The 14,109-nt window shown below is 40.1% G+C and overlaps 1 protein-coding gene across 3 annotated transcripts in view; it reads left to right on the forward strand.

Moving 5' to 3' along the window:
• LOC139752080 (sortilin-related receptor-like) overlaps positions 1 to 14,109 on the forward strand; it is a 269,696-nt gene that overhangs the window by 83,825 nt on the left and 171,762 nt on the right. For all 3 annotated transcript variants that reach the window (XM_071667935.1, XM_071667934.1, XM_071667936.1), the window contains exon 14: positions 11,739 to 11,974. In XM_071667935.1, the coding sequence (XP_071524036.1) occupies positions 11,739 to 11,974 (236 nt within the window). The remainder of the gene's footprint in view (positions 1 to 11,738; positions 11,975 to 14,109) is intronic.

Here is a 14,109-nt window from a genome sequence, read left to right on the forward strand (position 1 = left end):
CATACGTCCACACACACAAATATACATACCTACACAGCTTTCCATGGTTTACCCCAGATGCTTCACATGCCCTGATTCAATCCATTGACAGGACGTCAACCCCGGTATACCACATCGATCCAATTCACTCTATTCCTTGCCCGCCTTTCACCCTCCTGCATGTTCAGGCCCTGATCACACAAAATCTTTTTCACTCCATCTTTCCACTTCCAATTTGGTCTCCTACTTCTCCTCGTTCCCTCCACCTCCGACACATATATCCTCTTGGTCAATCTTTCCTCGCTCATTCTCTCCATGTGACCAAACCATTTCAAAACACCCTCTTCTGCTCTCTCAACCACGCTCTTTTTATTTCCACACATCTCTCTTACCCTTACGTTACTTACTCGATCAAACCACCTCACACCACACATTGTCCTCAAACATCTCATTTCTAGCACATCCATCCTCCTGCGCACAACTCTATCCATAGTCCACGCCTCGCAACCATACAACATTGTTGGAACCACTATTCCTTCAAACATACCCATTTTTGCTTTCCGAGATAATGTTCTCGACTTCCACACATTCTTCAAGGCTCCCAGAATTTTCGCCCCCTCCCCCACCCTATGATCCACTTCTGCTTCCATGGTTCCATCCGCTGCCAGATCCACAACCAGATATCTAAAACACTTTACTTCCTCCAGTTTTTCTCCATTCAAACTTACCTCCCAATTGACTTGACCCTCAACCCTACTGTACCTAATAACCTTGCTCTTATTCACATTTACTCTTAACTTTCTTCTCTCACACACTTTACCAAACTCAGTCACCAGCTTCTGCAGTTTCTCACATGAATCGGCCACCAGCGCTGTATCATCAGCGAACAACAACTGACTCACTTCCCAAGCTCTCTCATCCCCAACAGACTTCATACTTGCCCCTCTTTCCAAAACTCTTGCATTCACCTCCCTAACAACCCCATCCATAAACAAATTAAACAACCATGGAGACATCACACACCCCTGCCGCAAACCTACATTCACTGAGAACCAATCACTTTCCTCTCTTCCTACACGTACACATGCCATACATCCTCGATAAAAACTTTTCACTGCTTCTAACAACTTGCCTCCCACTCCATATATTCTTAATACCTTCCACAGAGCATCTCTATCAACTCTATCATATGCCTTCTCCAGATCCATAAATGGTACATACAAATTCATTTGCTTTTCTAAGTATTTCTCACATACATTCTTCAAAGCAAACACCTGATCCACACATCCTCTACCACTTCTGAAACCACACTGCTCTTCCCCAATCTGATGCTCTGTACATGCCTTCACCCTCTCAATCAATACCCTCCCATATAATTTATATGATAAGAAAACATGTTCCTCTGTAGTTTTTACCTCAGTTATGCTCCATTTACATATATGTGTCAGGATAGTTTGTATTTTCTGCCTGTTAGCAGTTATATGACTACTTTTAACCATACTTCCATACATGCTTTCCAGGTTTATTCTGCAGCAGTTTCCATATGTTTTTCATCAACATACTCTTCACTTCATCTTTACCACTAGCTTTAACAGTTTTTAGATGTATTTTTCATCTTCTCACCTTCTCCCATCTAGTAGTGTCCTCTTCCATGCGCCACATCTTCCTTCACCTAGCCTCAATCATATTGAACCACACAATGTCCCCAGTCATTTCTTTAGGGTACTCACCATCTTGAAATTTGTGTAGTATTCCCCTTCTAATTATAGACTTTCCTCTTACATCTATTTGCTGCCTTCTGAAACAGATTGTTTTTACTTTGAGATATTTTTTCTTTTGGGATTCTTAATGATTTTTCTTTTATTTGTATGCAATAGCTCAAGCTGTTTCATGTTCACAACTTTTTATTGCACACTTTGCCTTCCATTCATCTTTGTTTTTTGGAAGATTTGGCTTCTTTCATGCTCCATTTTTTCTCCAACTACCTTCTGTAAACTTTCCTTCCACCACACCATTTCTCTCTTTTACAGCCAGTTTTTGCATTACTCCACATGTATTTGACTATCTGTTCATGCATTCTTAGGTTTTTAATGAAATGATTATGAAGCTCTCCTCAGCCAAGGATAGAATAAAATTGTTACCATTACTCCTGCATGTACTTTGAAAATTCTATTTTTTTTTTTTTTTGTGATGATTTATATGGCTTATGAGATGTTTCTCATTCTCTTTCTTAGAAGTATGTGTGCATGTGACTATGGTGGCTTGGAGGCTGGGTAAGACTCATTTTGTAGTATCCATTGCTCTCCCCATCATGATGAATACATTGTCTTGGCCTACAAAAAGTCATGAATAATCCATTTATTCATTGTGTGTTTTTTGTTGTAGCGTAAATAGTATGTAAGGCATTTTCAGTTCTCTTTGTGGGTAATCTTAGCATGTATGTGAAGTGTCATGAAGCCTGGCCAAGACTCATTTTGCAGTATCCATTGTACAGATATGACATATGGTCAGTAAGCTAATATAAAAAAGTAGGAGATTGTCGAACAGAAGATACCAAGAGACCACAAACATTGGTTACGCAGAAGAGCATGAAGAAAACATAACAGTAAAAGAGGTAAGAATAAGAGCCTCATGAGTAAATAAAGAACCTGGATGCAGAAATGACAAAAACCCATTGAATACATCAGGAAATGAATGAAGAGATTTATATAGAACATGGAAAGTATCCCAGAATTACTGTTCACATACACTAACAAAGCAGATAAAAAATCAGGATATTATAATGAAAATAATTCTTAGGAAATATGCAGAATGTTAATTGAACTGTACAATCAGTTTTTAGCTCACAATGATTAGAGTAATTAAGTGATACACCATACATGTATGATGAACATGCACTCTTAGATATTGAGGTGTTGGAAAATGACATGATCAAAGCAGTTATTGGGAAATTACATAATGAAAGTGGTTGATATGCTCAGAGAATATTCATCTCTGGGACCAGATGGAATCTCAGCCATGTTCCTCAAGAAGTGAAAGACAATTATAGTGAAACCAGTGACTTTATTGTTTAGGTAAATTCTGGATGAAAGGAAAATTGCTGATACTTAAAAAACAAAATGTGTAACAATACACAAAGTAGCATCCAGGCTAATACCTCAATAGCACACACCAGTTAGATGGACATCATATGTAATAAGAGTCTTTATAATCTTGGGATTCATATTTTTATCTTGAGTTGTGGTAAATACTCCTTGATAACTTCATGCACATTCTATGTTTAGATTTTTCCATTCAAGAGAGAGAGAGAGAGAGAGAGAGAGAGAGAGAGAGAGAGAGAGAGACCCTTTTGGAGGCTTCAGTCAAAGACAAAGGTCCACCTCATGGCAGGGCCTTAATTGAAATAAAGGATAATGAAAGGGAAGAAGAAATAAGGAAAATTGAAATAAAGGATAGTGAAGGGGAAGAAGAAATAAGGAAAAGCATTTATGAGTTTTAGAGGAAGTGAAAAAGTGTCTTTTAAAATGTGCCAGATTATAGTCATTGGGATAGACATGTGAGAGTAGAGAATTCCAAAGGTTCGAGGTGTAGGGAGAAAAACAGGTATCAAAACGGCACACCCATGTATTGCCAATGGCCACACAGTAATCTTGTGATGCAGCAGCTTTCCAAGTATTGCTTGGCTTACCTAGTGATGGGGGCACACAAGTAGCCAGCTCTGGAGTAAGAACTGAAGTGATACCTTTAGAAGAGGGAAAGTGAATCAACATTGTGGTGTAGGGCTAGCTGGTAATGTTTTGAAGTTAGATTGAGAGAGTTTATAGGCAGACTGCTCTTGACTTAACTCTATCAAGTAAGGATGCATTGCTAGATCCACCCCAGATGTGAGAGCAGTACTCCATACAAGGATGGATCATTCCTTTATATAAATGGAGCAACTGTTCAAAAGAAAAGAATATATTTATTTACTCATTATATTCTGTCGGGAGCGGGGGGCCAGAAATCCTCCCCTCCTTGTATTAACTTTCTAAAATGGGAAACAGAAGAAGGAGTCACGCGGGGAGTGCTCATCCTCCTCGAAGGCTCAGAGTGGGGTGCCTAAATGTGTGTGGATGTAACCAAGATGTGAAAAAAGGAGAGATAGGTAGTATGTTTGAGGAAAGGAACCTGGATGTTTTGGCTCTGAGTGAAACGAAGCTCAAGGGTAAAGGGGAAGAGTGGTTTCGGAATGTCTGGGGAGTAAAGTCAGGGGTTAGTGAGAGGACAAGAGCAAGGGAAGGAGTAGCAATACTCCTGAAACAGGAGTTGTGGGAGTATGTGATAGAGTGTAAGAAAGTAAATTCTCGATTAATATGGGTAAAACTGAAAGTTGATGGAGAGAGGTGGGTGATTATTGGTGCATATGCACCTGGGCATGAGAAGAAAGATCAAGAGAGGCAAGTGTTTTGGGAGCAGCTGAATGAGTGTGTTAGTGGTTTTGATGCACGAGACCGGGTTATAGTGATGGGTGATTTGAATGCAAAGGTGAGTAATGTGGCAGTTGAGGGAATAATTGGTATACATGGGATGTTCAGTGTTGTAAATGGAAATGGTGAAGAGCTTGTAGATTTATGTGCTGAAAAAGGATTGATGATTGGGAATACCTGGTTTAAAAAGCGAGATATACATAAGTATACTTATGTAAGTAGGAGAGATGGCCAGAGAGCGTTATTGGATTACGTGTTAATTGACAGGCGTGCGAAAGAGAGACTTTTGGATGTTAATGTGCTGAGAGGTGCAACTGGAGGGATGTCTGATCATTATCTTGTGGAGGCTAAGTTGAAGATTTGTATGGGTTTTCAGAAAAGAAGAGTGAATGTTGGGGTGAAGAGGGTGGCGAGAGTAAGTGAGCTTGAGAAGGAGACCTGTGTGAGGAAGTACCAGGAGAGACTGAGTACAGAATGGAAAAAGGTGAGAACAATGGAAGCAAGGGGAGTGGGGGAGGAATGGGATGTATTTAGGGAATCAATGATGGATTGCGCAAAAGATGCTTGTGGCATGAGAAGAGTGGGAGGTGGGTTGATTAGAAAGGGTAGTGAGTGGTGGGATGAAGAAGTAAGAGTATTAGTGAAAGAGAAGAGAGAGGCATTTGGACGATTTTTGCAGGGAAAAAAATGCAATTGAGTGGGAGATGTATAAAAGAAAGAGACAGGAGGTCAAGAGAAAGGTGCAAGAGGTGAAAAAAAGGGCAAATGAGAGTTGGGGTGAGAGAGTATCATTAAATTTTAGGGAGAATAAAAAGATGTTCTGGAAGGAGGTAAATAAAGTGCGTAAGACAAGGGAGCAAATGGGAACTTCAGTGAAGGGCGCAAATGGGGAGGTGATAACAAGTAGTGGTGATGTGAGAAGGAGATGGAGTGAGTATTTTGAAGGTTTGTTGAATGTGTTTGATGATAGAGTGGCAGATATAGGGTGTTTTGGTCGAGGTGGTGTGCAAAGTGAGAGGGTTAGGGAAAATGATTTGGTAAACAGAGAAGAGGTAGTGAAAGCTTTGCGGAAGATGAAAGCCGGCAAGGCAGCAGGTTTGGATGGTATTGCAGTGGAATTTATTAAAAAAGGGGGTGACTGTATTGTTGACTGGTTGGTAAGGTTATTTAATGTATGTATGACTCATGGTGAGGTGCCTGAGGATTGGCGGAATGCTTGCATAGTGCCATTGTACAAAGGCAAAGGGGATAAGAGTGAGTGCTCAAATTACAGAGGTATAAGTTTGTTGAGTATTCCTGGTAAATTATATGGGAGGGTATTGATTGAGAGGGTGAAGGCATGTACAGAGCATCAGATTGGGGAAGAGCAGTGTGGTTTCAGAAGTGGTAGAGGATGTGTGGATCAGGTGTTTGCTTTGAAGAATGTATGTGAGAAATACTTAGAAAAGCAAATGGATTTGTATGTAGCATTTATGGATCTGGAGAAGGCATATGATAGAGTTGATAGAGATGCTCTGTGGAAGGTATTAAGAATATATGGTGTGGGAGGAAAGTTGTTAGAAGCAGTGAAAAGTTTTTATCGAGGATGTAAGGCATGTGTACGTGTAGGAAGAGAGGAAAGTGATTGGTTCTCAGTGAATGTAGGTTTGCGGCAGGGGTGTGTGATGTCTCCATGGTTGTTTAATTTGTTTATGGATGGGGTTGTTAGGGAGGTAAATGCAAGAGTTTTGGAAAGAGGGGCAAGTATGAAGTCTGTTGGGGATGAGAGAGCTTGGGAAGTGAGTCAGTTGTTGTTCGCTGATGATACAGCGCTGGTGGCTGATTCATGTGAGAAACTGCAGAAGCTGGTGACTGAGTTTGGTAAAGTGTGTGAAAGAAGAAAGTTAAGAGTAAATGTGAATAAGAGCAAGGTTATTAGGTACAGTAGGGTTGAGGGTCAAGTCAATTGGGAGGTGAGTTTGAATGGAGAAAAACTGGAGGAAGTGAAGTGTTTTAGATATCTGGGAGTGGATCTGGCAGCGGATGGAACCATGGAAGCGGAAGTGGATCATAGGGTGGGGGAGGGGGCGAAAATTCTGGGGGCCTTGAAGAATGTGTGGAAGTCGAGAACATTATCTCGGAAAGCAAAAATGGGTATGTTTGAAGGAATAGTGGTTCCAACAATGTTGTATGGTTGCGAGGCGTGGGCTATGGATAGAGTTGTGCGCAGGAGGATGGATGTGCTGGAAATGAGATGTTTGAGGACAATATGTGGTGTGAGGTGGTTTGATTGAGTGAGTAACGTAAGGGTAAGAGAGATGTGTGGAAATAAAAAGAGCGTGGTTGAGAGAGCAGAAGAGGGTGTTTTGAAGTGGTTTGGGCACATGGAGAGAATGAGTGAGGAAAGATTGACCAAGAGGATATATGTGTCGGAGGTGGAGGGAACGAGGAGAAGAGGGAGACCAAATTGGAGGTGGAAAGATGGAGTGAAAAAGATTTCGTGTGATCGGGGCCTGAACATGCAGGAGGGTGAAAGGAGGGCAAGGAATAGAGTGAATTGGAACGATGTGGTATACCGGGGTTGACGTGCTGTCAGTGGATTGAATCAGGGCATGTGAAGCGTCTGGGGTAAACCATGGAAAGCTGTGTAGGTATGTATATTTGCGTGTGTGGACGTATGTATATACATGTGTATGGGGGGGGTTGGGCCATTTCTTTCGTCTGTTTCCTTGCGCTACCTCGCAAACGCGGGAGACAGCGACAAAGTATATAAAAAAAAAAAAAATTGTCGCTGTCTCCTTCGTTAGTGAGGTAGCGCAAGGAAACAGACAAAAGAATGGCCCAACCCACCCACATACACATGTATATACATAAATGCCCACACAGACCACATATACATACCTATACATTTCAACATATACATACGTATACATATATACACATGTTCATATTTATACTTGCTGCCTTCATCCATTCCCATCGCCACCCCGCCACACATGAAATGGCGCCCCCCTACCCCCGCGTGTGCGTGTGAGGCAGCTCTAGAAAAAGACAACAAAGGCCACATTTGTTCAATTTCAGTCTTTAGCTGTCATGTAATGCACCGAAACCACAGCTCCCGTTCCACATCCAGGGCCCACAAAACTTTCCATGGTTTACCCCTGACACTTCACATTCCCTGGTTTAATCCATTGACAGAACATCGATCACGGTATATCACATCATTCCAGTTCACTCTGTTCCTTGCATGCCTTTCACCCTCCTGTATGTTCAGACCCCGATTGCTTAAAATCTTTTCACTCCATCCTTCTGCCTCCAATTTGGTCTCCCACTTCTCCTCGTTCCCTCCAACTCTGACAGATATATCCTCTTTGTCAATCTTTCCTCACTCATTCTCTCCATGTGACCAAACCATTTCAATACACCCTCCTCTGGTCTCTCAACCACACTCTTTTTATTATCATACGTCTCTCTTACCCTTTCATTACTTCCTTGATCAAACAACCTCACACCACATATTGCCCTCAAACATCTCATTTCCAACACATCCACAAAATTTGCATTCAGTTTTTTTAGATGATAAACAAATTTCACTTATTTTTTTTTTTTATTACATTGGACACATAATTTTACAAAACAATATTCATCTGACCTTTACACTTATTCACCTTTACTGGGACATCGAGTTTAACCGCGGCTGCTGGCACAAGTTTTAGCCTGACCTAAATAAGCTTTGCTTATTTAAAACTTATTTAGGTCACACAACCCTATCTATAGCCCATGCCTCACAACCATATAACATTGTTGGAACCACTGTTCCTTCAAACATACCCATTTTTGCTCTTCGAGATAACATTGACATTCAAAAAGGACTCCCAATTTCTTAGAGGCAGACTGTATTATTTCCATAATGAGGGGTTCCCAAGAAAGAATGGATGTTACAGTAATACCAAGTATGTTCATTGAGTCAAGAGGTGGAAATGTAGAACTGTCAAAGAATAGGGGAAAGATGTAAGGAATTTTGAATGGGGAGAAGGATGGAAACTGTTTCTTAGAGGCATTAAACTTAACTAGATTTTTTCAGCCCTACTGATATATATTGTCCAAGTTTTAGTTTATTGAGGAAGTTATGTTGGGATGAGATGCAGATTGAGGAGAGAAGGAGCAGAATTGGAGGATTTGGAGGAATACAACATGAAGTTTGCAGTGTATGTATGTGTTTGGTTATTTGTGGAAAAGAGGAAATTGTTGATAAAAAGAAGTAGAAGTGTAGGAGATAGGACAAAATCTTGAGGGACACCTATTTTTGTGGAGAAATGGGATGAGGTTAATCCATCAACATCCACGGAGATAGATCAGCCAGAGAGGGAGCTAGATATGAAGGAGCGAAGCAATGGAGGGTAGCCTAAAGAAGGGAGCTTAAAGATGACACCCTGATGCTAAACCCTGTCAAAAGCTTTGGATATGTCAAGGGAATCTTCGTAGGATTCCCCAAAATCTTTCAGGGATGATGACTAGACATTAGTAAGATAGCAAAGAATATCACCAGTGGATCTTGCCTTACGGAAGCCATACTGGTGATGAGAGAGATGTCTAAGGATATGGGAGTTGGAGAGGAATTCAAAGACTTTGGAAATGGTAGATGTCAAAGCTGCAGGATAGTAGTTTGAAGGTTAAAATGGTCCAAAAAAGGAGGAAAAGTTCTGGATTTTGAATTGAAAAAGGACAGATGAGCAAGCACAGGTGCAAGTTCAAAGGCAGACTCTTTCAGTACATGGGAATGGATACCATCAGAACCATAACGCTTGCTTGTGTCCAGAGAGAGAGGTGTTCTTTGGACAGTTCGAAGGAGATTAAGGAGGGGAATAGGATTAGTAAGAGGAGCATCAGGGGATGAAGGAATGTTAGAGTCCTCCAAGGTAAAGGACAAAGGGGATTCCAGAAAAGTCCCTTTGTGTGTGTGAGAGAGCTACAGTGCTGTCACAATTGAAAAGTGAAGGAAAAGTAGAGTGACAGAAGTTGCTAGTGATGCCCTTGGCTGAAGACCAGAGAGACCTATCAAAAGATGTTAAGGAGAGGTTATTGCTCTTCCTTTGAATAAAGGAATGCTTTGGCTCACAGATAACATACTTTTGATAATCATTGGCAGTGTTGAATTCTGAATGAGAATAGGAAGAAGGAGAGTTTTTACAAGCTCGATATGCCTGATCCCTTGCCTGAATGGCCTCAGAATGGGAACGGTTAAACCATGGGTTGGAAGAAAAGGTTGTCTTGGAGGAATAGGGGATAAATGCTTCCATTTTGCAACAATAACCTCTGCTATGCAATTGGCAAAGACAGAAGGATCACCACATAAGAGAAAGTAATTTACCTAAGGAAAGTCAGAAAAGAATTTTTGTAAGTTATTCCAGTCATCTTTGTTGAGGTGCTGTGATTTACATTTACAAGGAGCTGCTGGAGTGGGAGGTGAGGTGCTGTTTGAATATATACATTGATGAGAGTGTGATCAGGTGAATGAATTAGGGGCAAGATTGTGTAGTTGGATGGATTAAAGGTGAAAAATAGATCCAGAATATGAGGAGAGTGGTTACAGTGGTCAGGAATTTGGGTAGGGTGAGGGATTATTTGCTCTAGATCTTTGAGAATGAAGAACGTGATGTCTTCCTTATGGGAGGAATTCAGTTGTCTTCCTTATGGGAGGAATTCATTTGCTCTCAGTGATGAATGTTGAAATCCCCTAAGTAAAGGATCTCAGTTCGTGGGTGAGAGGATGCTACAGGCTGATAGTAGGAGTGTAGATAGTCAATGAAAGATATAAGATATAGAGAATTAGGGAAGCAATAGGTGAAGCAGAGGAAAAGTGTCTTAGTTGGGAGACATACTTTGAGCCAAACAATATCAAAGTTTTGGGACTCTAGGTCCTTGAGGCATGAAAAGGTGTGTTGATGTTAGAATAAGCACAATCACATACAAGCTTTGAACCACAATCATGACTGGAGATTATCGTTGGATTTGAAAAAGGAACTGGATCTCAGAGAGAAGTAAGATGGGAGGAAATGTGACTTGATAGGTGGTGTTCAAGAGAAGAGAGGTTACTAGAGAATGTTGTTATTGTGAAGAGAAAAAGTGGAGGGTCTATCAGAGAGGGAAAGGTGATTGGCAGTAGTCAGGCAGAAACCTGGATATTCTTGGTACCTCATAGTGATGGGATCTAGGAGCCTGTGTACAAATAGATATTCTTGGACTCTACCATTATTATATTCAATATCTAAAAAGAGATTGTGGCGACAGGAGGTGGCAAAAGAACCTATGTGAAGAAAATAAGTGAGGTTTGAGTAGATGTATAGTGCGTGTAATGAGAAGATGGCAGGACTAGCCCATCGTTCCTTTTTGATGAGACTGAAGGTGAGACCAATAACCCTGATATTGATATGGTGAGTGTAAGATGGTTCTATTATTATTATTTTTTACTATACTTAACTGCCATCTCCCACGTAAGCGAGGTGGCTTAGGGAAACAGATGAGGAATGGCCCAACCCACCCACATACACATGTATATACATAAATGCCCACACATGCACATATACATACATATACATTTCAACATATACATACATATACATACCCTGACCTATACATATATACACATGTACATATCCATACTTGCTGACTTCATCCATTCCTGTTGCCACTTTAATGCTCCTCTTTCAGGAAGGTAGTGCCAACCAGGGTGGCTGCTGTCAACAACCTACTCTTGTTTTTCTTCCACTATTGTCTCATCCTCACTGAACTTTATTGTCAAATACTTAAACTCATCCAGAACATACTGTTCTTCACCATGCAAGTAGAAACAGTATTATGATGGGATCTTCCAAACCCTTCAAAATCTCATCGTACATGTGTCATGAAGCAATTTGCTATTCTATGTAAATTTTCCTCTGATTAAGCAAACAATGGAGCACCATTTGCATTCAGTAGATGTGTCTTTTATTCTTTTTCTTTACTATAAGTATTGCACCACGATCTCCCCTATTTGCTATCATCTGTGATGCCCCATCATTTTCATTTTGTGCCACACACTCATGACAATGCTTGTCACATATGCACATATGCACTGCTTCCAGTGTGAAGCCTCACAACAGCATTTAAAAGTTTCCATACACACCCTGCAGAGGAACCTTGGCATTATTAATGGCAGAAAATGAGAAGATATATAACGTTATATATATCTTGCTACATATAGATGGATCCAATGCCACACTTAGAAATATCTGATTGTTTTATGTATGGATTACTGTTATTTTTTCCAAACAGCGTCTTTGTTTTGATGGCCGGCATGATGTGGAAACCTTAGTAGACAACAACCTTCGCAGTGTTGAAGGACTTGCTTTTGACTGGATTTCCAAGAACCTTTATTTTGTTGATGGAGAACGAAAGAGTCTTGAGGTTATTCGAACTGACATATCCTACTTTGGACGTATGCGGCGAACTCTTCTCAATAGCAGTGCCTTGGATAATCCACGTGGTATTGCCCTGCATCCTGTTCGTGGGTTTGTATTATTTTCCTGTTAACTTTTTGCTTATTGTTTATATGATTTTTTAAGATGCTTGATAAATAGTTATTGATTGTTATATATCAGTCACTGATTATTTCTCCTGTTGATAAGAAACATGCTTCTTAAAGGAAAAAGTTGTAAAATTTTTACCCACTCTGTGCAAATGACACATATGATAAAGAGATTGAGAACTTTTACATTTACTTGAAGGAAATGACAGTTTCTCTGTTATTCAAAAGGCTTTCATACTCCTTCATATATAGGCACAAATAGTAAAAATACATTTTGCCACTTTTTTTGTGAAACTTGTAACCAAGGATGAAGGATTTTGAGAAATACCCATTGGTCTGGCCTCACAGTGGTAGCCTTGCTATCATAATATTATAATATTTACTTGCACCATTTTTGTCATTTGCCATGATAGATATTATGTTGATATCAGATTTCAGTGTAGATAATTATAATGTGGGGCTACCATAATTATAAGGAAATTTGTCTCTTATTCATGCTTTCCAACCCTGCCAAGACAACTGAATCATGTTGATCATATCAAAATTGGACTCATCCAGGAAGACACATTCTTTGCTGTTTGTATAGTTTGTGCAGCCTCAAAAATACCCACCAACTCATTCAGGTTGCTGCTACCAATGAGCAGTGTCAGTAATTATAATCAGTTTACCTATTTGTAGTGTATGGGGAGGGAGTTTTGCACTCTTGGGACCCCTTGTATGAACTCTCTGTACTATCATACAACTTCAATTTTATATATGCTGTTTGCTTTCACTGTGTCATCATTCAATCTTTTCCAGTCAATTATCATACGTATCCTATAAAAGTATATCTTTACATCATTGTGTACGAGTTTCTTTCTTGATATCATGTTATGCCCTCTGGTTCCTCTATCCCTCTATCTGTTAAAGTGCCCTTCACTTTGCTGATCTCTTTTAAAAACGTAGAGATTGTGATCAGCTCACTCAACACTCTCCTCTCGTTTAAGGTGGATAAATTTAAAGGCTCCTTCCTTTCCATGTTGCTCTGCTCTTTTTATTCTGGTAACATCTTTGTTGCCTTAATGTGAACCTTCTTTATGAAATTTTTGTGAAGCATATTCTACTTTTGGCCTTATGTTTGATATCAGTAGCTTGCTACTTATTTCTTTATCCATATATATTAAAGCAATTCTGATATTTTGCCGGCAGACAGTTTATCAGTTTAGCTATTCTTTTAATATGGGACTCCGGTGACAAGTTAGGGACAATCTTTACTCCCAGGTTCCTGTCATACACAAAATCTTGCAGTTCTCTTCAAGCTAGGTAATAATCATATTGAGGCCATCTTTTGCTTTGTCACATCCCCAGTACTTTACATGTCTAAGGGATGAATTTCATGGACCATGTTTCAGACCGACTTTGGAGTCTGTTTAAGTCGCCTTGTAAGCTGATTCAATCCTTTTCGTTTTCCATTTCTTTTTAACTTTTGCCTCATCTGCAAACAAATTCAGGTAGAATTCTCTACCTTTAGGCAAGTCATTAATGTAGTTCAAGAAACATAATGGTCACAGACCCGAACCGTGTGACACTACACTAGTCACCGTAACCTATTTAAAAATGCTCCTCTGATGTACATCCTTTGTTCCCTCCCACTGAGATAATCTAGTATCCAATGAACGAGTTTTCACCCTTATTCCTGCTTGGTGATTCAGCTTTGTAATCATCTTTGTATGGTGTCAAATACTTTCTGTCAGTCCAGATACAGATAGTCCACCCAACCTTCCCATTTGTCTAGGACTGAGCTTACTTTCATAAAAGTCTAAGAGGTAAGCTACACATGACCTCCATTCCCTAAGACCATGCTGCCTCTCATTCAGGAAATTTCTACTTCACAGAAAGTCATCCAATTGCTTTCAAATATTCTTTTTCAGAACCTTACATACCACACTCATAAGTGAGAATTTAGTTCAGTTCTTGTTTCCTGTCTCCTTTCTTTCATGCAGGTATGACTTTTGCCCTTTTCCATTCCCTGTCACTGTGCTTCTGTCCAGTGACATCTTGTACAGTAATTCTAGTGCCGTATCGACACTTTTGCAACACATATGATAAATTTTCATCTGGACCATGAATCTTGTATGA

Source organism: Panulirus ornatus, chromosome 12 (assembly GCF_036320965.1).
Source record: "Panulirus ornatus isolate Po-2019 chromosome 12, ASM3632096v1, whole genome shotgun sequence".
Lineage (NCBI taxonomy): Eukaryota > Metazoa > Arthropoda > Malacostraca > Decapoda > Palinuridae > Panulirus > Panulirus ornatus.